General features: G+C 40.9%; 1 protein-coding gene across 1 annotated transcript in view; it reads right to left on the bottom strand.

The window, feature by feature from the left end:
- The window catches only part of KIRREL3 (kirre like nephrin family adhesion molecule 3), a 1,393,929-nt gene that overhangs the window by 223,090 nt on the left and 1,144,261 nt on the right, over positions 1 to 26,578 (bottom strand). The window contains exon 7 of the mRNA XM_030221488.1: positions 9,616 to 9,721. Coding sequence (XP_030077348.1) covers positions 9,616 to 9,721 — 106 coding nt within the window. The remainder of the gene's footprint in view (positions 1 to 9,615; positions 9,722 to 26,578) is intronic.

Here is a 26,578-nt window from a genome sequence, read left to right as displayed (position 1 = left end):
TTGAGTGTTCGTCAAAAATCCTTGGGGTGGAGATTGATAGTACCCTTACTATGAAAACCCACATACACTTTGCATCATCAGAAAGTACTTTGATCAATCGGTATTTAAGCTTATAGTATAAAATTTGATTTTGTCATGAATGGATTATTGCAATGTTGTTTTTTCTGGTTGTACTAAAACTTCTATAAGGCATTTACAGGTTAGTTCAAAATACTGCGATCTAACTGATCTACTCACTAGGCAGATTTGATTCAGTGATTCCTTTTATGCTAGAATTGCACTGTCTTCCTGTAGAAGCCAGGGTTCAATTCAAATTAGGTGTATTGGTTATTAAAATTTTATATGGAGAGGCCCCACCTTATATGGTTGAACTGGTTCACTTACAATTGGGTCATAAATCTTGCGGATTGTGTGATTTAGCATTATTACAGTATCCTACTATGAAAAAAATTAGGTCTATAAAATTTTCGTCATCCTCATTTTCATATCAGGCTGTTTCTACATGGAATTTCCTTCTGTTAGAAACTATTTAAATTTCAGAAAGATGCTTTTAAGACATTTTTCTTTCAAATGTTGTTGTACTTGATGGAAAGTGAATTAGATTAGGTCATTTGCGATTTTATAATTCTTCTGTAATTTTTTTGATCAAATGGTTCAATCACTGATGATTATCCTGCTTATTTTCGAATGAGAAGGCCGGCCATCTTCCGACACAAATTGGGAGATGGCCGGCCATCTCCTAAACACGGCCAAATCCGTATAATCGAAAGCCAATATTGGCCAGCTTCAACTGCTTTCCATCGCAGGGCCGGCCAAAGTTAAAGGGGGCATTTCGGCAGGGTACGGAAGGCGGGACGGGGGCGTGGTTATGAGATGGCCAGCTTCGGCCGATAATGGAAAAAAGAAGGCCAGCTCTGACGAGCACTTGGCCGGCTTCACTTGGTCCATTTATTTTTAGGACCAAGTCTCAAAAAAGTGCCTCAACTGACCAGATGACCACCGGAGGGAATCGGGGATCACTTCTCCTTACCCCCTCTGTGGTCACCAACCCCTTCCCACCCAAAAAAACGTTTTTTAAACATTTTTGTGCCAGCTTCTATGCCAGCCTCAAATGTCATACCCAGCTCCATCACAGCACTATGCAGGTCCCTGGAGCAGTTTTTAGTGGGTACTGCAGTGGACTTCAGGCAGGCGGACCCAGGGCCACCCCCCCCCCCACCTGTTACACTTGTGGTGATAAATGTGAGCCCTCCAAAACCCACCTGAAACCCACTGTACCCACATATAGGTGCCCCCCTTCACCCATAAGGGCTATGGTAGTGTTGTACAGTTGTGGGTAGTGGGTTTGGAGGGTTTTGGGGGGGGGGCTCAGCACACAAGGTAAGGAAGCTATGCACCTGGGAGCAATTTGTGAAGTCCACTGCAGTGCCCCCTAGGGTGCCCGGTTGGTGTCCTGGCATGTGAGGGGGACCACTGCACTATAAATGCTGGCTCCTCCCATGACCAAATGGCTTGGATTTGGCTGGGTTTCAGATGGCTGCCATTAGTTTCCATTATTGGCGGGAAACCAATGGCGGTGATCTCTAACGCCGGCCCAAATGTTGAGATTTGGCTGGCCCCGACCGTATTATCGAAACGAAAGATGGCTGGCCATCTTGTTTTGATAATATGGTCGGGTATGCCGCTTTCCAGGGCCGGCCTTGGAGATGGCCGCCCATATAGATGGCCGGCCCCATTTGATTATGCCCCTCTATGTTACCCGCAGTGAACTACATAGGTATCTGCAGGCTATAAATCCTGTATAATATAATGTAAAAGTATTTCCTGATGTTGTTTTTAAGTTTATGTCCCTGCAGCTTCATTTCATGTCCTCTAGTTCAATAGCTTCCCTACCTTTGAAAAAGATTGGTTTGCTCATTAATATCAAATATTTAAACATTTGCATCATAATAACCCGTTTCTCTACTCCTCTAAGGTATATGTATTCAGGTCTTCAAGTTTCTTCTCATATGTCTTCTGGCACAGACCCCTTACCATTTTGGTTTCCTTCCTCTGAGCCATTTCAAGGTTTTTTTTTTAATCCTTAGCAAGCTACAGCCCCCAAAACTGAAAACAGTAATATACATAGTAACAAACGGCAGATAAACGATTGTATACATTTTATAACACACCTATTGCATTACATTTAAGTGGTTTGCAACAATACATAAGTTGATCACACCAGATTTTTTTTCAGGTTGCCCTATTTCCACAGTAATGTACAAGGCCTTGGTTCAGAGAACTGCCCCCAGGTTGATAATGACTGCAAATCCCATTCTTCATTGCTACTGCAATATTACAAACCCTACTTGAAGATCTGTAGCTTTGTCTCTCATGTCCTTGTCATTGAGGATCCTGAGCTCGTCCTCTGCTTTCTTGAACCCTGATATATATTTTTGCTCATACCACCTTGATTAGGAGACTATTCTGTATACCCTGCAATCTTTTCTGTGAAATGTTCAGCAAAGAAATCTCAGAGCTTGCAGCCTGTTGGTAGGTAATTGTGCTGTTTCTCATGTGATACTACTGTCCTTGGACATAATTAAAATGAAGGAAATGCAAAACTTTATTCCAATTATGTTTGATAATTCACTCCATCTATCTTTTTAATTACAACCATTATAAGTAAAGCTTAAATCATACAAAATTAGAGTTATATTTTTCCGAAGATGTTATATTACTCCTGTGGGTACTGGTAAATAGAATGATAGAGAATTAATGCACTATTGAAATGGAAATTTCACACAGGTACAAAACTACAAGTCGAAAGTGATTATTTTAACATATGAAAATGGGCAAAAGATAGAAAGCAAATTATGCTCAGCAGATGGATTTGTTTTATTTCAATTGACTTGTTTGGATTACTGCTAATTTCTGGGGCTTTTCATCTTATAGATAGCATACTGTGAAGGGAGGACAGTAATAAAGCTTGAGTATTATACTACTAAAATGGTCAACAGTGCACACCATAAAGCATATGGAGGGAGACAAACATCTAAACATATATACCCTGGAGTAGAAAACAGGGAAAGGAGAAATAGGAAAGAGACAGTAACAAAAGCACAGGAGGCAGGTCTCTTTCAATATTTCTGGAAAGATGATATTCACTCCCAGTCTTCAATGGGTTGGTTTTTTTAAGGATATCCAAGGTGTTGGCTATTGGAATAACTTTTTTCCTTCATTTTCCCTTCAAATGTTTGAATAGGTATCAGGGAATCAACACCATTGGAGACTTTTCTTTACTGGGAAATTTGAACAAAGTTAGTTGAACTCTTCTTTATTGTTTTTAGGGTAGGTTAGAAGAAAAGTGATTGATTGATTAAATAAGTATTCATCGGGTTCATATTTTGTCCTCTCTTTCCCGTGATGTGGACTAATATAGACTGATTATTAGTAGACATATTCCCTTTGTTAATAGATGATATTTTTATATTGTAAAAAAATTCTTTCCTTTTCTTGTAATGTAATTACACAAATTTATATAAAAATTATCACTGCTGTGGAATGAAGGGTCATGGGATGACGATGAACAGAATCTAACGGAATATTTCTTCACAAATTGGTGGATACTTGGAACAACCCCCAAATGAAAGTAGTAGAAACAAAAACAGTGTCAGAATACAGGAAAGCATGGGAAAAATACATACAGTAAAAGGGCCCTTTTACTAGCTGCATAATGTCTACGTGTACCCAACGAGTGTCAAAATAGAGTTACGCCCGGCTACCTTGTGGCTCTTGTGGTAATTTCAATTTTGGGCACACGTCCGATACGCACGTCTGAAAAATAATTTTTATTTTAGGACGTGCATATTGGACGTGCGCCAAGTGACATTTGATGGCACGTAGGCATTACCAACCGGTTACCGCATGAGATTTAACTGCTAGGTCATTGGCTGGCGGTAAGGTCTCAGACCAAAATGGACACTGTGGGAATTTTCATTTTGCTGCACACCCATTTTCGGCACAAAAAAAATGATTCTGTGCGTGCCCGAAACCTGCGCCCTACACTACCGCAGGCCATTTTTCAGTGCGCCTTTGTAAAAGGACCCGAGTCCACTAACTCAATATTACCATGTTAAAAAAATAAATACACGTGAAGTACCCTAAGGGGTCCTTTTACTGAGGTGCGCTTGAAACGTGGCCTGCGCTGGTATTAGATGCGTGTATTGGACGCGCAACAGGTTCATTTTTAAGAACACCTGCGAAAAAGGCCATTTTTTTTGGCCAAAAATGGACATCTGTCAAAATGAAAATTGGCACGCGTCCATTTTGGGCCTGAGACCTTACTGCCACCCATTGTCTTAGCGGTAAGGTCTCATGTGTTAACGGGTGGTAATCGTCAGCATATGTACAATGCCGATTGCTGCCTGGTTAGCGCTTTGTGCCCATAACATTTCCGGCGCACGTAGTGAGGCGCACATAAAAAATGAAAATACTGCCCGGGCCATGCTGAGCAGTAGTTTCTGAATTGACACATGTTGGGTGGACGTACATGCCTACGCAGCTTAGTAAAGGGGCCCTTAACATAATATTAGATCTTAAAAATATATACTTACAAGATCAATCAATTTGTTGTTAGGAACAATTTAACAAAAACAATGCATATTAAAAAGGTGAATCCAACCGAATAAATGTAGTAAAGTTAAAACAACTATAATAAGAGTAAAAACAAAAACGATAAAACATAATCATAATTGGTGAATATGAAACAACTAACCCCTTGATGAGAAACGGTGTAAATAAAACAATGTCAAAGAGTTAGCCATCAAAGACTGAATTACAAAAGAAGGTGGTCTGAGGAAACAACGAGAAGAATGCAGAAGAAAAAAAATACCGAAATGCAAATGAAAAAAAGGCTATCATTACAAATAGTGTGCCAAGGTGAAAGTACAGAGTAATAAAGTGACTACTTTTTAAGAAATTGTGTGTGTTAGTCTTTAAAAGAAAAGACAAAAGGCAGTACTGAATATCTTACAAATACATCCTTTAAACGTGTCTTAATATCATAAGTGTGTCAGTCTTTCAAGGAAAGGTAAAAGGCAGTGTTTAATTCTATAAACACATCCTTTAAAAAAAATGTCCTAATATCTTACAATGAATGTGATAGAACAGGGCAGTGCTAATTTCCTACTACACATCTAACATTGCATGTAATAGAACTAAGGAGTGCTAATATTATGCAATGTATATTTAAAGAAATAGTATGAGGTAACTCCTTTGATCACTCAGCCATTTAACTGATAACTCTTTGACTAGAGGCTGTAGACTGTAGCTCCTTCTAGAATCCTGTACATGTTTCTATTAAGTGAGGAGTAAGAACCCTGTTCCCTCCTAAGGAGTTTGAATGGTGATGTACCCTTTCAGGGATCAAACCAAAGTTTCACTTTTTGTAGTATGTAGTGAATACGGTTGATAGACGGCTGACTGACTAAATTGAAGAGAGCAAAAGAAAGTGCATATGAGCTGCTGCTTTGTTCTTTTTCCCATTCTTTATGGACATCTGTTTTCAGCTTGATTAACAATAATTTCTAAAAGCCTTTTAATGAAAGGGTCCCAGCAGCCTCTTTTTAAGGATACCTTATGAAAACCGTGCCAAGAAAGATGCATGAACCTATTAAGAGCAAAGTCTGTTTGCTTTGCTCAAACCTAGATAGGTGAAAGGTCTGTACTGCTTCAATTTGGCTTCATTTTGCCAGCTTTGCTCGGCACTCTATCATTCCCAAAACAAGCTGCCATGGAGAATGGATAGCAGATGGGGAGCACTTTAGAGTGACAGACTCCAAGTCCTTCGCTCTCTGCCCAATGCCACACTCTTTGCCAGGCTCGATCTCAAGAAAAAACAATTAGCAAACCCACTAGGAATGCAACATGATACAGCAATCATGCCATGAATTTCTTAGAGAGAATAATTCAAAAAGCGCATACCTGCATCGCACAAAGATGTGTTTTGCTGAAAGAGTGAGTTGGTTGGGGATGTGTGTTCATGTGACAGTGTGTGATTGCTAGTGAGTAACTAGGTGGGTTGTGTGAGAATGGCTAGTGGTGGGTAAGTAGTTTCAGATGAGTGAGAGAGCAGCAAAAGAAGCACAAGGAGCCTTGAAGAGTGGGGGTAACACAACTATATTTTATTAATCAGACCCAACACGGTCCGTGTTTCAGCGAAAAACACCTGCATCAGGAGTCTGGTTCAGGAAGATGCTCAAGGCGTTCTTCACTGAAACACAGACCATGTCAGGTCTGATTACTATAGTTGTGACACCCCCACTCTTCAAGGCTCCTTGTACTTCTTTGGCTAGTCGCTTCCGCTTTTGCACTTTTGGATTCCCTCTCCTTCGTGCACTGGGTGAGTGAGACAGGCAGAGTATGCAGAGAAGTATGAGCATGGAAAAGGAGTGTGTGAAGGGAGATGTGTAAGTCCAAGGAGATGCCAGACAGTCCTTCTTCTCCTCTTCCTTCTCTCTTTTACCTTGAATCCCTTCTCTTGCCTTTTCCTTTTCTTTTGTCCTTCTTCCACTCCCACTTTCACTTCCATCTGCTCCTCTTGACTCTTCTTCACTAGAACCTCTGTGGGTTAAGGTCATCATCTTTTGCTGATCTAGGTCATCTTCTTCCTCTTTTACTGGAGGAGGTTAGGAACCCTGATGACACATCAGGCTGAGTCATGCTACTGCTTTTCTGATGGTGGGGGTTGAGAGGCCCACAAGCACTTCAGGCTGAGTCATGAGTGGAGTGGGAACAGGTGGATGTGAAGCGTCTGTTCACCTTTCCAAACATACTAGGACTAGGGGGCATGCGATGAAACTACGTGTAGTAAATTTTAAAACAAATCGGAAAAAAACGTTTTCTTCACCCAACGCATAATTAAACTCTGGAATTCGTTGCCGGAGACGTGGTGAAGGTGGTTAGCTTGGCAGAGTTTAAAAAGGGGTTAGACGGTTTCCTAAAGGACAAGTCCATAAACCACTATTAAATGGACTTGGGAAAAATCCACAATTCCAGGAATAACATGTATAGAATATTTGTACGTTTGGGAAGCTTGCCAGGTGCCCTTGGCCTGGATTGGCCGCTGTCGTGGACAGGATTCTGGGCTCGATGGACCCTCGGTCTTTTCCCAGTGTGGTATTGCTTATGTACTTATGTTGTCGCAGCTCCTGCCGCTCCTCCTCTTCTGCCAGTTGGATTTGGAACCTTGCCAGTACGATTTGGAACCCTGCCAGTATTTAAAGCCAAATCACTCTGGCTCACATGCATAGAAAAACAAGCATTCAAATGGATGGACCAACAGCCAGATGGACATACCTTTGAAAAAGAGGTGCTATCATTTTGTGTGGAATGCACCTACAAATGCATATCTCCAACCCTACCATTCAGGAGCTATTACTAAAGTGGGGTAGGAGAACCATACAGGAGATGTAGTGTTATCTGAAAGTGTTATCTGTGGGGGAGAAATGGTATATAGAGGCTTATCTTTCTATGGGGTAAACATGCTTACCTGCAAAAAGCGGGCTTCTAAACATTATCTAGCCTCTCCATATGTTTAGAAGTATGTGTGCTCTTTCACAGTGTGCAAACTTTTATCTACGAGGGTTAGGGAAGTGAAGATATGTAATCATTTTTGTCATTTTGGTGACTAGGACTACACACAATAGTCCAGGTTGAGTCGCACCAGTATAGGGGCCTTATTACATTTCATTTGTTTTTTTTTTTCTTTCTGAATAATCCCATGCACTTCATTTGATTTTTTAGCGTGTGCTGCCACACACTGAGCTCAAGATTTCAAAATACTGCTCATATTACTCCAATATCCATTTGCTAAGGAGTAATTCCTAGTATGGATCCCAGCATTGTATGCAATAGCTTGAATTTTACATTCCAAAGTGCATTATTTTGTACTTGTCTGTATTTCATTTCATCTGCTACTGAGATGCCCAGTTCCCTGGTCTCAGGGTGCTCCTGTAATTCCTCACAGCCTGTCACAATTACAACCCTAAATGAAGACATGAGAGGTAACCTGCATGCAGCAGCAGTTGAAACTTTAAACCACCTTACTGGGCAGACTAGATAGGACATTTTGGTCTTTATGTGCCATCATTTATTAGGTTACTGTATTTCCCTGAGGACTTTCCATCATTTACCTCTCTCCACTTGGAAAACAGACCAGTTAATTCTCATTTAAATCAGCTGCCAATCCACAAGAGGACATTGCTGCAGCCACCTATCTCATGACTTTTTCATTTCCCCTGGGGTCTCTCACAGGGAGTTTATCAAATGCCTTCTGAAAATCCAGGTATACTATATTTACTGTTTTTTCTCTATCCACGTGCTGTTTACACCTTCAAAAACTTCTAATAGATTTGTAAGACCTGATTTCTCTTTGCTAAATACATGATGGCTCTGCTATTAATGCATGTCTGTATGATATCCTGAAAAGGGTATGTTCATTGTCTGTATGGCCAATGATTTTGTTCTTAACAACTATTACTTTTGTGAGAAAAACGTCCAAATGCAGATTTATGCCACTTTTTGGATGTTTTTCTCTTTTGAAAATGAGCTCCATTGTGAAGTCTTTTTTCATCTCCGAATACTGCGTTAGTTGAGGCCTGTATTAACTGAATGCAACTTGACAAAGTTATTTCATGCTTTTATTACAAGCAGGATTCATTACTGCAACTCTCTTCTGGCTGGACTACGTAAGTCTAGTCTTCAGTGCTTGAAAGTGGTGCAAAATACAGCTGCTTGTTTAATAACAGGATCTAAAAGATCCGATTATATCACTCCAATGCTGTGTTGATTGCACTGGTTACCAGTGGCTGTGTGCATCAGTTTCAAACTGTTATACTTGGTTTATAAATCACTCCAATTGGGTCATCCAGTCTGTGGGCCTCTTTTACTAAACTGCAATAGTGATTCCCAGCACAGCAAATGCACCACAGCCCATTCAATTTTAATGGGCTGTGTCGCATTTGCCACGCAGAAATCACTAGCATGGTTTAGTAAAAGAAGCCCTATCTTAGTAAGAAGTTGAAAAGATATATTTCTCAAAGTTAACTTTGTTCATCACAAAATGATTTCTTGCAACTTCTGGGTTTCTCACATGCTGGACCTTATCTTTGGAATTTTTACCTGGTGAACTTCAAAATGCCTCTTTGTATCTTGCTTTTTGCAAACTTTTAAAATCTTGGGGCCCTGTTTACTAAGCAGCATTATAGGCACGTTAATGTTTTTAATGCGCGTTAACCATGTACATGCCTAAAATATCCTGACAGGACATGTCCTGCCCCTGCTCATCCCCACCTTGTAAATATGTGCTGTGCAAGGTAGGCACATATTTACAGAACAGTGCTTAGGTGGAGTACTGGCATGTATGCGTGTATATGCCCGTACATTTACATATTTAATGCTCATACAGATGTTAGCACCTAATTTATAGAATTGCTTCGTTTTTGTCCAACATTTGCACATATATTTTTCAGTGTAAATTATATTGGAAGGTATTTCCAAATGTAGAATTCCAGCATGGATTTATGATAAGCCAAGGCTCTGATAAAATCATTAGATCCTTTGGCTATGTCCTACCTGTACTGGGTGACTGCAGGGTTTGCCTTAGCAGAGCAGTGAAACTTCACTGGATTGTCTTCCAGAACAGGTTGAGGTTCCACAGAGAGGTTAACCAAGGGTGGATCTAAAAAGACAGAAAGAGATACCGTAGTCAAGTGAGGTGGAAGTAAAGATTTAATTAATACAGCTTTCCTAAGGAGGGAGAAGCAATCTTTTTTGAATGATTGTTACAATAGCTACAACTGAGAGCAAATTCATTTCAAAATGAGATTTCTCTGCAGGAAATATTTTAAACAGGAAACCATTGCTAGAGATTATATTGTATAAAGTCTTATTTTGTAGCAATATAGTTTGTTAAACAGATTACAATCTCAATTCCTTAAAAATACTTTACAGCACTGGTGTCCTTGGAAATATAATATAAGCTAGTTTTGGAGAATCTGGGTGGAATGATATTGAATTCATGTAAATGACCATTTGCTGCCATGTACTCATACGTATTCGGTCTGTTCTTTTTCAGATTCTCATGTTGATTATTTTGATAAGATACTGTCTCATTTAGGGGAAAAAAACAGTGGAGAAAAAAAATGAATCCTCTTGCAGATGGTGTCCAACAAACTTCAACATTTAAAAGCAGTACAGAAAATGCAAAATAAAACGTTTTAGATTTTTATTTGCATTTTCTGTACTCTTTAGACCCCTGATGCAGGCCAGAAGGGCCAAAACATGAGTCGTGTCAGGTCTCTTTTACTGCTTTAAAATTTTGAAGTTTGTTGAAATAAAGAAGTTTGTTGGACACCATCTGCAAGAGGATTCCTTTTTTTCTCCACTGTTTTTGCCTGGTGAAGTCCATTTGTGGAGTTTTTTTTCACCCTTTTTTCCCCTTCTGTTTGTGACTCAATTAGGGGAAATACACTACATAGTGCTTTGAATAATTCCAGACTGGTGAAAGATATCAGTTTGAAGATGTCTCTCAAAAAGATCACTTCTAACAACAACAATAAGGACCCTGTTTACTAAGCTGTGTTATAGGTGCGTTAACGTCTTTAACGCGTGTTAAACATGTATGCGTTTTAACCGTGTAGGCACCTACAATATCCCTATAGGCACCTACATGGTTAACACACGCGTTAATTGTAGGCGTGTTAAAAATGCTAACATGCCTTAGTAAACAGAGATCAAACGTAATTAACACACTGTACCAAAAAGCCTTTCATAAACCATTTAAATTATTCAAATTTTAACCCCAAGGTTGCCTCTTGTCAAACGGCGATGAAAGAGCACCATTCCTCTGTTGGTCTCATTATACTGTTGGTCTTGATGTTGAACATTCTTTGACTCAGTGTTGATAGGAAAGGTGGTAGTTTATAAGTTATATTAGCTACCGTTGATGCTGTTGGTTAGATGTCCAGGAAGGGGATAGCTGGAGCAGAGCTTAGGTGGTTTCAATTGTTTTTGTCAGATAAGCCATTTCAAGTTGTTCTTCAGTATCGTCTTGGCACCCTTTACATTATAGGATACCACAGGAGTCGTCATTGTCTGCATTTCTGTTTAACCTTTATTTTCAGCCCTTGGCAATGGTTTTGCAGGCCCTGGGGTGGGATGGGGTGGGGTGGGGGGTACAGTTTCAAATGTATGCTGATAATATCCAATTAGTTGTGGTCTGTAAGGGGGGTATCTGATATCTTGGCATGTTGCAGCTTAGACATCTGACCTTCAGATTCTATAAAGGGCATTCAAATATACGCTTCCAAATTTGAGTGCAATCAGAGAATGCGTGTGCAACCTAATTGAATAAAGAGCCAATTAACATGAAAAATTGCTTGTTAACAATTATTGATGTTAATTGGCACCAGGGATCATGCATGCATCTGGCTGCATGCTAGCCTATAAGCCTGGGTGCTCAAATCCCAAAACATGCAACCCACAAGGGAGCGTGGCTATGGGAAGTGAATGGGTTGGTCAGCAGGATTCTCAAAAGATGCACACAGAGTTATAGTATTCCAGGGATCTGCACCCAACTTGCATGGCAGGATTTATACCAGGTTTCAGCTGGCATAAGTCCTTGCACCCAAAGTTGCGCACATGAATTTCCACTAGACTATAAACAGTGCTTATCCCAGAATAAAAGATATCCTTGCACCATCAGCACTTCCAATACCTCTGAAAGAAAGAGGGATATTGTTTGGAGACATTTCCCTTTCTATAATTGTTCTGTTTGTCATGTCAATCTTAAAGCAAAAGTTTTTGTACATCCGATTTCTGGAGACTGGTATGGACTAAGACACTATTCAATTGTAAAACTGCGCAAATAGTTTCCAGTTGTAAAACTGGGCAAATAGTTCATGCAGCCATTTGTCCATGCAAGCTATTATACCTTGGAAACCACAGCAGAATTTAACACCAACACTTTAATTCTTCAATATTGACTTCTGTAAAATAAAGCAGGTTCAAAACCTGAAACTTCATTTGCATATGTGAAGCCCCCTCTGGAGTGTCCCTTGGTTCAGGGCCTGACCTGGCAGGAGACTCACTAGCCAGCCTCTTGTAAGTAATGGCGCCTGGTGCCTCCACCTAAGGTAGAAGGATTTTAGCTGGTGAGATTTCCTTTCCTTCTCCTTAGGAAAATTCTAACACTTAAAATTTTCCTGAGGAGAAGGGAAGGAAATCTCACCACTTCCGTGAATTTAACTCAGGATTTTGCAATCCTCTGTCATCTGTGACCGGCACTACTCTGCAAGGTATCCCAGAGCAGAGAAATCAAACCCTTTAGCTTATCCTATCCTATTCAAACCGCATTCCACTTCCCTTGTTTTCTTTTATCTCCCACATCCTATCATCTTACTTCACACAGCTCTCCTGTGGCCTCTTCACTTACCTTCTTTAGATATCAGGGTGAGGTATTTGCCTGACCATCAAAAACATCTCTGTACATTTGCACAGTTGGTGCCTTTCTTTAAACATACTCAATCAATTGCTTTTAGCAGTTTATACTCATTTAATATGTACAGTTTGATCACAGCTTGTCATCACTTTTCACACAGCAAGTTCAGTAATTTGCATATGGCTGTGACCCTTCTCCTACAGCACACACTGAAATCAGAGTGAGGTTGCTAGGGAGAACAAAGATACATTTCAACTGAGAGCCTGTCTCTTGCACACAACTATGTCTTATTAAAACTGACTCACAGAGGTGTCTCATAAACCAAGTGCCAGTCTGTTTTTTTTAATACACAAACCATGTCTTATTAAAAACCCTTTTATAGAGAGAGTTTCACATATACTTAGGAAAAATCAGAATAGGACTGAAAAGCAGACCCCCCCCCCCCCATAGACTTAAGAGGTTTGATTTTATAACAAGGCACTAATGTGTGGTCTAAAAAGGCATCTATTTTAATTTTATTTATAAAGGCAAAATAGACGCCTATGTGCCTTTATAAAATAGGGTCCTAGATCCAGCCCCAAAAGCACACAAATACCAACGCACAAACTTACACCTCTCTGAAGAAGATGTAGATGTGTGTGTACGCAATGTCCCCCTAATTCTGTAAATGTTGCCAAAAATTTCATGTGCAAATTTAGGTGTGCACCAAATGTGTGCACGCAATTTAATTAAATAAGCTAATTAGCTTTAATAATTGGCTTTTTAACAAGCAATTATTGGCACTAATTAAATTTAATTGAACCGTACGCATATAAATTTAGCCATGGGATCTGCGCCAAAAGTTTGCACACAATTTGAAAAAGGGTACATGGAAATGGGAGGGTCATGGGCGAAATGAGGGCTTTCCTCAAATTAATGTGTGTTGTTATAGAATAACGGGTTACACGCCTAATGTAGGCGCAGACATTTGCATCATTTCAGTTGGTGCAAATGGCCACACCTAGTCCTAAAAAACAAGAAGGCAGACGATCCGCAAAATCTAATGTGGAAGCAAAAAAAGAACAGATCAATCAGTGGTTTAGTTGAAAACTTTTATTATAAAATAAACACCCGACACAGACTGTGTTTCGCCCACAAGGGCTGCATCAAGGGCTCTAAATAACAAACAATAATAAACAATTAAAACATATATAAAACCACAAATAATATACATAAAAACAGTTTGTCAATTGAATAATTGAACATAATACTTGGAATGAAAAAATAAAAATCAATAAATAAATATAGAAACATATTTGTCAATTGCATAAATGAACATAGTACTTCAATGAAAAAAGGATAAAAATGGATACCATGATGACAAACTTAAAAATATGGTAAAAATAGATACCATAACAACATACATAACAACTATTTTTATAATTGTTTTCATAATAGTTGTTATGTATTTATTTGTTTATTTATTGCATTTATATCCCACATTTTCCCACCTATTTGCAGGCTCAATGTGGCTTCCAATTTTCTGTCATGACTTATGCCATTTCAGAGTAAAGATACAATTGGTGATAGATATATAGCATGGATGATAAAGTGAACAGCCACGTAACAAAGAGAAAAACATACAATAGGTATTACATATTGAACATGAATGACATAATAAAATTAACCAATACAGTATAGGGAGAAAATGTTCCGATTATTAAGTAAATGATGGTGAATTATGGTTCAATCATGAGTCTTTATGGTATATCATGTTAAAGAGATGTGTCTTCAGTGCTTTGCGGAAGTTAATTATGTTGTGAATTATTTTCAGGTTAAATGGTAGAGCATTCCACATTTGCGAACTCAAGTATGAAAAGCTGGACGCATGTATTAATCTATATTTTAGACCTTTACAGCTGGGAAAGTGAAGATTTAGGAATGTGCATGCTAATCTTTTAGTATTCCTATGTATGTTGTTATGGTATCTATTTTTACCATATTTTTAAGTTTGTCATCATAGTATCCATTTTTATCCTTTTTTCATTTGAAGTACTATGTTCATTTATGCAATTGACAAATATGTTTCCATATTTATTTATTGATTTTTATTTTTTCCTTCCAACTAAACCACTGATTGATCTACTCTTTTTTGCTTCCACGCCTAAAGTTAGGCATGATTGCCGGGCATAAGCACTATTCTATAAACTGTACCTAGCTTTAAGCATGGCTTAGAGAATAGCGCATTTTTCGGGGCCATATACAGAATCTAGTCCTGTGTGTACACAAATATTTTATACAATTGCCCCAACCTACAAAAGCAGTTATCACACATGTATGTAATGTGATAAACAAGACTCAAACTTCACTCAATTCAACAGATCAGTGAAAGAAGAAGAAAAAATGCTCTCTTGCAACTTGGAATAGTTAACCTTGGTGCTGTCTGTAGCTACCTGGCAAAATGTAGAGTCCTTATTTAATATATCTAAAGTCTATATGCATTTCAACTGACTGGAAAAATCTTTTTTAGTTCCTTCAATGGCCAGCTTTATTGGTAGCAACTAGAATTTTGTAATGATTTCGAACTCACAGTCAAGATAGCTACCAAATACCTGTGAGGATGCAGCAGAACTAATAATAGAATCTACTTTTGCCCTGTTGCTGTACAATTTTTTTTTGTATAACTGCATTAAAAAAATACATAAATTGATGGGGCCAGACAGGATACATCAGAGGGAAGTCTGTAAAGTTCTGGTGGCTCTGCTGTCTGATCTTTTCAATGCTTCTTTAGAATTAGGAGTGGTCCTGTAGGACTAGAGAGGGACAGATGTGGCTCCTGTCCACAAAAAATGAAAGTAAGGCAGAGGCTAGAAACTAATGGCCAGTTAGTATGACCTCAGTGGAGAGTAAATGAATGGAAATATTGCTATAACAGAGGATAGTACAATTTCTGTACTGATCTGAGGCAGCATAGTTTTATTAGAGGTAGGTCTGGTCGGATGGATCTGATTAGGTGACCAGAAAGTTGGATTGGGAGAGCACTAGATATGGTGTATTTAGATTTCAGCAAGGGTTTTGGCATGGTTCCACATAGGCAATTTATAAATAAACTTAATTTTCTTGCTATGGGCCCTAAAGTGACTGACTTGTTCAGAAACTGGTTGATTGAGAAGTGACAAAGCATAGTGATAAATGGAGAACACTCTGAGAATGGGCTGTTACCACAGTGACAGTCCTTGGTCCAGTTCTTTTCGGTATTTTTGTAAGTGATATTATAGAAGAGCTGTTGGGAAAGGTTTGCCATTTGGTGATAAATACCCAGAAAGGTGTGGGTAACATGAGGAGGGGTCTAGCAAATGGTCTAGAGTAGGGGAGCTAAGATTCAACGCTAATGCAGGGTCACGCATTTAGGGGCCCTTTTATTAAGGCATGCCGATAAATGGCCTGCACTGGTGTAGGTGCGTATTTTGGATGCGTGCAGGTCCATTTTTCAGCGCACCTGGAAAAAGGCCTTTTTTTGTGGCTGAAAATGGACGTGCGGCAAAATTAAAACCAGCACACATTCATTTTCATGAGACTTTACCACTATCCATTGACCTTAGCAGTAAGGTCTCATGCGTTAACTGTGCGATAATTGTCAGCACATGTAAACTGCCAATTACCGCCAGTTAAACGCCACATCGTAGAAAATAGAAAATATTTTCTATCACATGTTTTGGACGCGCATCAAAAATGAAATTACCGCCCGGAGCATGCAGTAGCTGGGCGGTAGTTCCAATTTGACTTGCATTGGACATGCGTAGGTGCCTACATGCCTTAGTAAAAGGGCCCCTTAGACTCCAAAAACCAATTGGGTGAAGTACTTGAATGCACATAAGCACATAAGCACCGCCACGCTGGGGAAAGACCCAAGGTCCATCAAGCCCAGCACTCCATCTCCGACAGCAGCCAATCCAGGCCCCAAGAACCTGGCAAAACCCCAAAATTTAATAACGATCAATGGACTTTTCCTTCATGACTTCATGGACTTTTCCTGAATGAAATAAAGGGTGGGATCTGGGCATAATCATATCTCATAATTTTAAGTTGGCCAACAAAATAGAAAACATCATGGTAAAAGCTAGATGAATGCTTAGATACAAAGGGAGAGGACTGAGCAGCAGGAAAATTGAGGTTATAGTGCTTCTGATTAAGTTTCTGGTGAGACCTTATTTGGAGTACTATGTGCAGTTTAGGAGACCACATGTTCAAAAAGATATAAACAGGATGGAGTTGGTTAAGAGGGTGGCTACTAAAATGATTAGTGGTCTTCGTCATAAAGCATATGGAGATAGATTTAAAGATCTCAATATGTATATTTTGGAAGAAAGGCAGGAAAGAGGAGACGTAGAGGGGCATAATCAAATGGGGCACCCATGTTTTCCTGAGGGCATCCTCGCAGGATGTCCCCACGAAGGGGTGGGGAAACCCGTATTATCGAAACAAGATGGGCGGCCATCTTTCGTTTCGATAATACGGTTGGGGACGCCCAAATCTCAACATTTAGGTCGCCCTTAGAGATGGTCGACCTAAATGTTGAAATGGTTGACCTTAGAGATGGTCGTCCCCGGTTTTCGGTGATAATGGAAATCGAGGACGCCCATCTCAAAAACAACCAAATCCAACTCATTTGGTCATGGGAGGAGCCAGCATTCGTAGTGCATTGGTCCCCCTGACATGCTAGGACACTAACCAGGCACCCTAGGGGGCACAGCAGTGGACTAACTGATGTACTAACTGAACGGAAAAAGCCCTTCCCTTACCAATCCCTTAGCGATTTGGAAAGGAACGGGCATGCAAGAAGGAAATCATATGCAAATGAGCTGCTCTCTGTTAGCTCATTTGCACACGATTTCCTTCCTAAGGAGGGGAAGCCGGTGCAGAACAGCCAAGCGTTATGTGTAGCTGCTCTGCGCATGCCAAAGACGGCTTCATACACGCAGACAAGCTGCGTGTATAATAGCTGTCTACAACCTTAAATAAATTGCCATCTACAACCTTAAAAAAACACAAGTCCAGGTGAAAACGTCCAAGTGCTCATCAGGGATGTCTTTTTTTTAGTATGGGTGAAGGATGTCCAAGTGTTAGGCGCCTTCGCTATACTTCCATCCCTGTAATGGGCAGTTGAGGACGCCCAAAATGTGGATGTTTCTGTGAGAAGGATGTCTGTGCCTTTGCTATGCCTCTGACACTCCTTTTATTTATTTATTTGGATTTTGGATCACAAGTAGCAGCAGTGGAATTTGAACCGGCCACCTCTGGATTGCAAGACCAGTGCTCTAACCACTAGGCCACTCCTCCACTACCTTGAAATGTGGCCATCCCTGTGGGGGGGGGGGGCAGTTCAGGATGTCCAAAATGTTTGAAAGAAGGACGTCCACGCCTTCGCTATGCCTCCGCTGACACACACACACCTCCCTCCCTCCCAGGGACCTGCATACTGGTGCGATGGACCTGAGTATGATATCTGAGGCTGGCATAAAAAGTTTTTAAAGTTGTTTTTTTCATGGTGGGAGGGGGTTAGTCACCACTGGGGGAGTCAGGGGAGGTCATCCCCTATTCCCTCCAGTGGTCATCTGGTCAGCTCAGGCACCTTTTTGAGGCTTGGTTGTAAGAAAAAATGGTATCAAGTAAAGTCGGCCAAATGTTCGTCAGGGACACCCTTCTTTTTTCCATTATCGCTCGAGGACACCCATCTGTTAGGCACTCCCCAGTCCCGCCTTCGCTACGCCTCCAACACCCCCCCCCCCCGGGAACTTTGGTCATCCCCGCGATGGGAAGCAGTTGGGGACACCCAAAATCGGCTTTCGATTATGCCGATTTGAGCGACCCTGAGAGAAGGACGCCCATCTCCTGATTTGTGTCGAAAGATGGGTGCCCTTCTCTTTCGAAAATAAGCCTGATAGTAGAAACATTGAAATACTTCCACGGTATAAATGCAGAAGAGGCAGCCTCTTTCAACTGAAAGGAAGTTCGGAATGAGGTAGAATAGGATGACAGCGAAAGGAGAGTAGTCTAAGGTAATAATATTCCCTTACGGAAAGGGTGGTGGATGCCCAATAATAATAAACAAATAAAAGACTTTTAAACTTGGCTTCCTTCTAGTTTTAAACAAAGAGGATAACTTTGCATAGATTGTCAAGTCCAGAAAGCAAACGTTCAGTTCCATAGTATGCATTCAACCCCCCCTCAATATTTTACAAAAAGTCTTGCATAGGGGGTCTTTTAGTATGGTGCGCTCATGTTTTTGGTGCATGCTAAAATTCTAAGCGTGCTAAATGTTAGAGACACCAGTGCATTCCTATGGGTGTCTCTACTTTTAGCGCGCCCTCAATTTTAGACCACGCTAAAAACATTTGCGTGCCATAGTAAAAGACGCCCATAATGCGGACACTTTTCTAACATATGTATAGCACCCTAAAAGATGATCCCCTCCCCCACGATATTCAGCCCATGGCAGTCAGTGGTTTTAAAGCTGCTGACTGTTGCAGGCTGAATATTCAGCACTGGGGCCACCTGGGTACTGGCACTGAATATCTAAGTCATCCACCGACCCAGAAGTCGATATTCAGTGTTGATCCATAGTCTGCTATTGAGACAGACATGGGGAAGCCACTGCTTGCTTTGGGTTTGGTAGCATGGAATGTTTCTACTATTTGGGATTCTGGAATCTGGTTATTGTTTGGAATTCCAGAATGTTGCCACTGTGGGTTTCTCAGAAAAAGCAAGGGAAAAAATATCACTCCTAAATGAAAAGTTAGAAAGATAAAGAGGAGTGTCCAAACCAAGCAAAAGTGGTAAAAATCATATAGAACTATGCAAACAAAGCTACCGAACAAAACGTTCTGGAATAAATACAGATTAGAGGAATCATAGAGCAATTGAATCGGCTATGCGATCTCCTATAGCACAAAGCTATTCCAGTTCTGCAGCACTTTATACATACGAATCGTCTGCCTCCTATGCTGAGATTGATCTTCTAAGTTTTTATTTTTATAATAAGCAAGTTTTCACACTCATTTAAAATAAAAAATCAGCAACCCCAGTACTTAACTGACACCGGACTGGCACAGCGCTGAAGATAAGCAGAGATCCCGACACCCACCATAAGGAGAGCATGGAGTTTTGGTTCCACATAACCTTCTTCTGGGGTAATTTGAATCAGGTCGATGATATCCAAATCAGTGGCGTAGCCACAGGTGGGCCTGGGTGGGCCAGGGCCCACCCACTTAGAGCTCAGGCCCACCCAACAGTAGCACATGTTTAGCGGTAGCTGGTGGAGATCCCAAGCTCTGCCAGCTGAAGACTTTCCCCTGATAGTAACAAAATTCTACTCGCCACAATACTGGCACCTGTGCATGCTCAGTTTTCAGCGCATGCCTGCTGCAGACTGCCAAGGTGGAAAGAAGCATTTTCCTGCCAGCTGAGATTTTTTTGGGTGGTGGTGGTTGGGGGGGGGGGGGGAGAACATTTGGTGCCCACCCACTTCTTAGCTAGGCCCACCCAAAATCTGTTGTCTGGCTACGCCCCTGAATAGCTAACCCGACAAAGTTAGGACAGGACAAATATCACCAAGAACTGGATAACTGATAGGACAACCCTCGCCAAAACACTATCCAGACAGCGCTGGAGCAATCTGCAAATATTTTTCAGCAGCATTATCTGCTACCCAAATAAGCAGCTTTGAATACCATCTAGGATATTTCTATTTGTTTACTCACTTGCACGTTTAAATCAGGTTTTTACACCTAACCCTTCGAAACTGACCTCCAAAAAGTTTTAAACTAGGCTCCTTTTTAGCCTTTGAACAAAGGAGGTCATTTTAGAAACCCTGCATGGCAGCTACACATGTAAATAGCGGCATCAACACATTTGGATTGCACCCACTTGTAAATGGCGATTTCAGAATGCTGCTGTTTACACGTCTAGATGCCTCGGGATGCCCAAATTCAAAGGGGTGTGTCTTAGGCATGTGGTTTGTGTGGGCCGATAAATTATATGATACTTTCCATTTCACAAGAGGAATGCACAAATATTTTAGAAAATCTTCCCATTGGCTTTTGCAGTTCTCCAAGGCATTCAAAAGTTTTTGCTAAGTGCCCATTTCTCCTAGGGCTTGAAATGAGTGATTGAGGGGACTATTGTGCTTCCTCCCCCCCTCCAACTTGGTAAATTGTACAGCCTTTAAAATGCTAAAATTTGTCTTTCAGGACTTTGCTCTATAATTGGCGGCAGTTATACATATAATTATCTGGAATACAGATCATATAATCACTGGCATTTATCATGAAGGTAGTAGAAATTTGCATTTCTGTGAATAAAAGGCAGCATTTATAGATAGAAGCTGTTGAGTGATGATGCTTTTTCCTGCTAGTGTAGGTTTTTGAAAACATAAAAACGAAGAAAATTAAGCGTTGCTATACTGGGACAGACCGAAGATCCATCAAGCCCAGTATCCTGTTTCCAACAGTGGCCAATCCAGGTCACAAGTACCTGGCAACATCCCATAACGGTAATGTCATTTTAAACTGATCTGTCCTCTGCTTTGAACTTCAAGGTTAAGCGGATTACAAATGCTGGCATTAAATTAAATTAAAATAATAACTGGGTAAGAAAAATGTGTGTACTTTATGTTATTTATTTTTGACATTTATAGCCCACATTATCCCAAACATACTCAAGTTCAATCTGGCTAACAGTAAGGGGGTCATTTATTTTTATTTATTTATTGTTACATTTGTACCCTGCGCTTTCCCACTCATGGCAGGCTCAATGCGGCTTACATTGGGCAATGGAGGGTTAAGTGACTTGCCTAGAGTCACAAGGAGCTGCCTGTGCCTGAAGTGGGAATTGACCTCAGTTCCTCAGGACCAAAGTCCACCACCCTAACCACTAGGCCACTCCTCCCCTTTACTAAAACTTAGCTCAAGTTTTCTGCAGCAGGACCCATAGGAATAAAATGGGCCCTGCTGCAGATAACTCAAGCTAAGCTTTGGTAAACAACCCCCATAAACAACAGAAAAGGTTTACAAAGGCATAAACAAAATATCAAATGTAGACCATTGATGGCCAGTTGCAATCTAAGATTCTCCATCAATGGATAGAAACCTTTCAAAGAGGAGAGTTTTCAGTATTTTATGAAATACCAAATAATAAGGCTGACCCTTGATTGCCATTGGCAGTGAATTCCACCACTTCGACCCTGGTATCTATAGTCGGCAGAGTGAACTTATAAGGTACTCTTGCAATCTGCAAGATGAAGTCTAAGGTAGTCCCTAGAACCAGAGGTTATATTGCATAGGGGAATAGTTATTAAGGGCTGCATATAATCTGGTGTCATGTCATATAATATTTTAAAGACAGAAACACATAATTTAAAAATAATTCTGGCTTTAATGGGCCAACCAGTGCAGTTTGCATAATAATGGAGTGGCACTATCAAAACATGATACCTTGAGGACAAGCCTAGCTGCAGTATTTTGGGCCATTTGTAGCCTTTTTAGGACATCCGCCTTATATCCAGCATAGATGGAATTGCAGTAATCGAACTGAGTTCAAACCAAGGATTGAACTAGCAGTCTAAAGATGTCTGGTGAGAAATATGATCTCATTTTCTTCAGTTTCCAAAGAGACCTGAAAGATTTTTTCACTACTGAGGAAACCTGAGGCTCGAATGTGAGGTGCCTGTCAATTAATACACCCAGTACCCTAAGTGTAGAGTCAAGTGGGTATGACACATTTGTCAATAGTAAAATTATTATATGCGGTATGGTCAAAGGTGTTGGTTACCACAAGAAATTTAGTCTTATCTCTATTTAGCTTAAACTTAAATTTGGAAGCCCAGGATTCCAACAGCAGACCATGCCTAATCTTAAGGACAATTTCTGGAAAACCAGTCTTGAAAGGGATATAAATTGTGACATCGTCTGCGTAAATAAATGTGCAGAACCCCCACTGTTTCTAACCTTTCACCTAATGGAGTCATCATAATATTGACTAGGATTGAAGGAAGCTGAATTATAGATTTGTTCTCACTTGTTTTCTTTCCCTCTATCTCTATCTCCCTCTATCTCATTTTGTTCTTCCTTTTCTCTTCTTCCCTCACATTGTTTTGCCCCTCTTTATGACTCCACCCCTCATTCTCATCTTTCCTCTTTCCACTCAGGTTCAACCTGCACTGCTGTTTGTGATTTTGGGCGAGTTACTTAACCCTCCATTGCCTCAAGTACAAAATTAAGTTGTGAGCCCTCAAGGAACAGGGAAATATAAATCACCCGAATGTAACTCACCTTGAGCTGCAACTGACAAAGATGTGAGCTAAATCCAAATAAATAAACACAACTTTACATGATAAGGAACAGACTGAATCACTCTTACAGTACATAGGGCTGAAGGTCACTCCTGAGGCAGGTACATCAATCTGCAGGATCTATAGCCAAAAGTTTTCTCCTTTCCTCTCAACAGTTAACCAGAGCACACAGACTGTAAAGGGTTCCCTGCTAGCTAGTAAGCTTACTTTAGTAATTATAATAAGTGAAGAAAGTATCAAAAACAGAAGAGCATTGCAGACCAGAGTGGCAGATTTAAAAAGTCCCTTTATTGGGTACTCCAGTATTTAACAAGTATGTACAAGGTAAGTGGAGGAGTGGCCTAGTGGTTAGGGTGGTGGACTTTGGTCCTGAGGAGCTGAGTTCAATTCCCACTTCAGGCACAGGCAGCTCCTTGTGACTCTGGGCAAGTCACTTAACCCTCCATTGCCCCATGTAAGCCACATTGAGCCTGCCATGAGTGGGAAAGCACAGGGTACAAATATAACAAAAATAAATAAGACAAATAAAAAGCAAAAGGCTAATTGTCTGTAATATTAATGTGAATTGACAACAAAATTGGGTATAGCAATTCATCATAGAAACAATAGAAGGGACTTCAATTTAGGTGGACCCTGTGCATAAATGCCAATTAAATCTAATTAGTGCCAATAATTGCTTGTTAAAAAGCCAGTTATTGGCACTACTTAGCTCATTATTCAATTAAATTGCATGCACAAATTGGGCACATGCCCAAATTTGTGCATGCAATTTTTGGTGACTTTTATGGAATTAGGGAGTTAATGAATTAATAACGCACACAAACAGGCTGCCACAGAAACATGTTAAAGCAGTTTGCACTATTTTGCCTTTTTTGTTCGTGCTAACTCTCATGTTCAAATTTTTAAAGATAATTTTTGGGAGGGGCATGGCATGAGCAAGAAATAGGCATGGATAATGCAGAGCTAATGTGGGAGAACTTAGCACCTCCTAAATAGGCAATAAGAGCTTCTGCATTAAGGGGCCCTTTTACTAAAGGGTCGCCACGTGGCAACCCGGAACTACCACCGGCCCAACGCGTCCACCGGCAGTAGTGCCACTTTGAGCATGCGCCATTTCTGGCACTATGGAAAATAATTCCATAATTTCAAGTGCGGCACTAACAAGGCAGTAATCGGTAAGTGCTCCCCCCCCACCCCCGCATGGCCATGCGGTAAGAATAATCTTACCACATGGTCATATCTTTTTTAGGGCTTTTTACCGCACCCCAGCTGTGGTAAAAAGCTACCGCAGGCCCTTTTTACCTCAGCTTGATAAAAGGATCCTTAACTCCTAGTATGAGTACCCTATGGAACCTGAATACAAAAATTTGAAAATGCCCTAAAAAGTGCCACATTAGATTTGGAGTTAGGGCACAGGAAAATCCTGCGTTAAGTCACATTAACTCCAAATCTTAACACATTTTAGTAAAAGGGCCCCTTGAGAGTTATGTTCCTAAATTAACCTCTTTGAAAGTTTACTAGGGTTGCGCCTACTGAAAATTTGACAATACTCCTAAATTCAGGAGAATAAAAAGTGAGTGGCAACAGGGGTAGATGTAGGGTCGGGAAAAACATATCCCCTTGATATTCAGCTGGCATTGGGCTGCATGGTGACTGCCCGAAGCCAGTGGTCAGACTGGATATCCAATGCTGGGCCACATCTGACAACCAACATTGAATATCCGGTTTCATTTTTGATGGCGGCAACTTAACTGGTTAGGCCAATATTCAGCACTAACCAGTTAAGCGCTTAAGGGGGGGGGGGGGATTCTATATATGGCATCTAGAAAATCCATGTGGAAAACATTTCCGCCAAAGCGTATTCTATAAGCAGCGCCTAGATTTAAGTGCGCTATATAGAATACGCTTAGTTGACACCCTAGTGCCTACATCTATGTGCCTCCATTAACACCAACAAAGGCGCACAGGGCCATATTCTATAACAGTGCATGTAAATTTTGGAATGACCATGAAACGCCTATTTAGCCACCCATAACCACACCTCTTTTTGCCTACGCACTTTAAAACGTAGGCACTGTACATTACAGAATGCATGTGGTGGGTCATAATCGAACAGGGACGACCATCTCTAAGGGCACCCATCTCTAAGGACGTCCCGGTGAAGGGGCGGGGAAACCTGTATTATCGTAACAAGATGGGCGTCCATCTTTCGTTTTGATAATACGGTCAGGGACGTCCAAATCTCAACATTTAGGTCGACCTTAGAGATGGTCGACCTAAATGTTGAGATGGTCATCCCCGGTTTTCGTCCATAATGGAAACCGAGGATGCCCATCTCAAAAACAACCAAATCCAAGGCATTTGGTCATGGGAGGAGCCAGCATTCATAGTACACTGGTCCCCCTCACATGCCAGGACACCAACCGGGCACCCTAGGGGGCACTGCAGTCGACTTCACAAATTGCTCCCAGCTGCATAGCTCCCTTACCTTTAGTGCTGAGCCCCCCAAATCCCCCCCAAAACCCACTCCCCACAACTGTACACCACTACCATAGCCCTAAGGGGTAAAGGGGGCACCTACATGTGGGCACAGTGGGTTTAAGGTGGGTTTTGAAGGGCTCACATTTACCAGCACAAGTGTAACAGGTAGGGGGGGATGGGCTTGGGTCCGCCTATGTGAAGTGCACTGCACTCACTAAAACTGCTCCAGGGACCTGCATACTGCGCCCATGGAGCTGGGTATGACATTTGAGGCTGGCATAGAGGCTGGAAAATTTTTTTTTAAAGTTTTGTTTAGGGTGGGAAGGAGTTGGTGACCACTGGAGGAGTAAGGGGAGGTCATCCCCGATTCCCTCCAGTGGTCATCTGGTCAGTTTGGGCAACTTTTTGAGACTTGGTCGTGAAAAAAAATGGACCAAGTAAAGTCGACCAAATGCTTGTCAGGGATGCCCTTCTTTTCCCATTATTGGCCGAGGACGCCCATCTCTTAAGCACGCCCCAGTTCTGCCTTGGCTACGCCTCTGACACCCCCCCCTCCCATGAACTTTGGTCGTCCCCGCGACGGACTGCAGTTGAGGGTGCCCAAAAATCGGCTTTCGATTATGCTGATTTGGGTGATCCTGAGAGATTGACGCCCTTCTCTTTCGAAAATGCCCCTGTTAGCGATTTGCGTGCATAAATTTTAATTACTGTCAATTAGTGCTTATTATTGCTTGCTAAGTGCTGCTAACAATGTTGATTGGCTTGTTAAGCTAATTAAGTTATGCATGTTGTTATAGAATATGCTTGGATTTTGACACGGAACGCTAGGTGCGCTATATAGAATCTGGGGGTTAGCAGTTAAAGATAGGCCTGCTATTTATGTGGCCTTTTTTAACTGCCAAACATAGCTGGTTTGGTGTTGAACATATGGCTATGTTGCTTGATATAGCCAGTTAGCGGCAAGTGATATTCAGCGGGAGATAATCGGTTATTTCCCACTGAACATCCACAGTTAGTTTCTAAACCGCTATTTAATCAGCCAGATGCTGTTCATGGCTGGTTAGTTTTGAATATTGGCCAGCAGGAGTTTAGCATTGATTTTCAACATCAGGCTCATAAATTAGGCTCATAAATCTAGGCAAATGGATTAAATTATGATGAATTTTTGGTTGAAAACCTATGCTACAATGTATGGATGAAAATAGGGCACAAATTTAGAAGCATAACTTAGGAGCAAAAATTTAGGCACTCAGCTTTTTTTAATATTGAGCCCATAAAATGTACTAGTA

This window comes from Microcaecilia unicolor, chromosome 12, assembly GCF_901765095.1.
Source record: "Microcaecilia unicolor chromosome 12, aMicUni1.1, whole genome shotgun sequence".
NCBI classification, from domain to species: domain Eukaryota; kingdom Metazoa; phylum Chordata; class Amphibia; order Gymnophiona; family Siphonopidae; genus Microcaecilia; species Microcaecilia unicolor.
The sequence above is the reverse complement of the archived record's forward strand: the minus strand, read 5'-3'. Positions and strand labels throughout refer to the sequence as shown.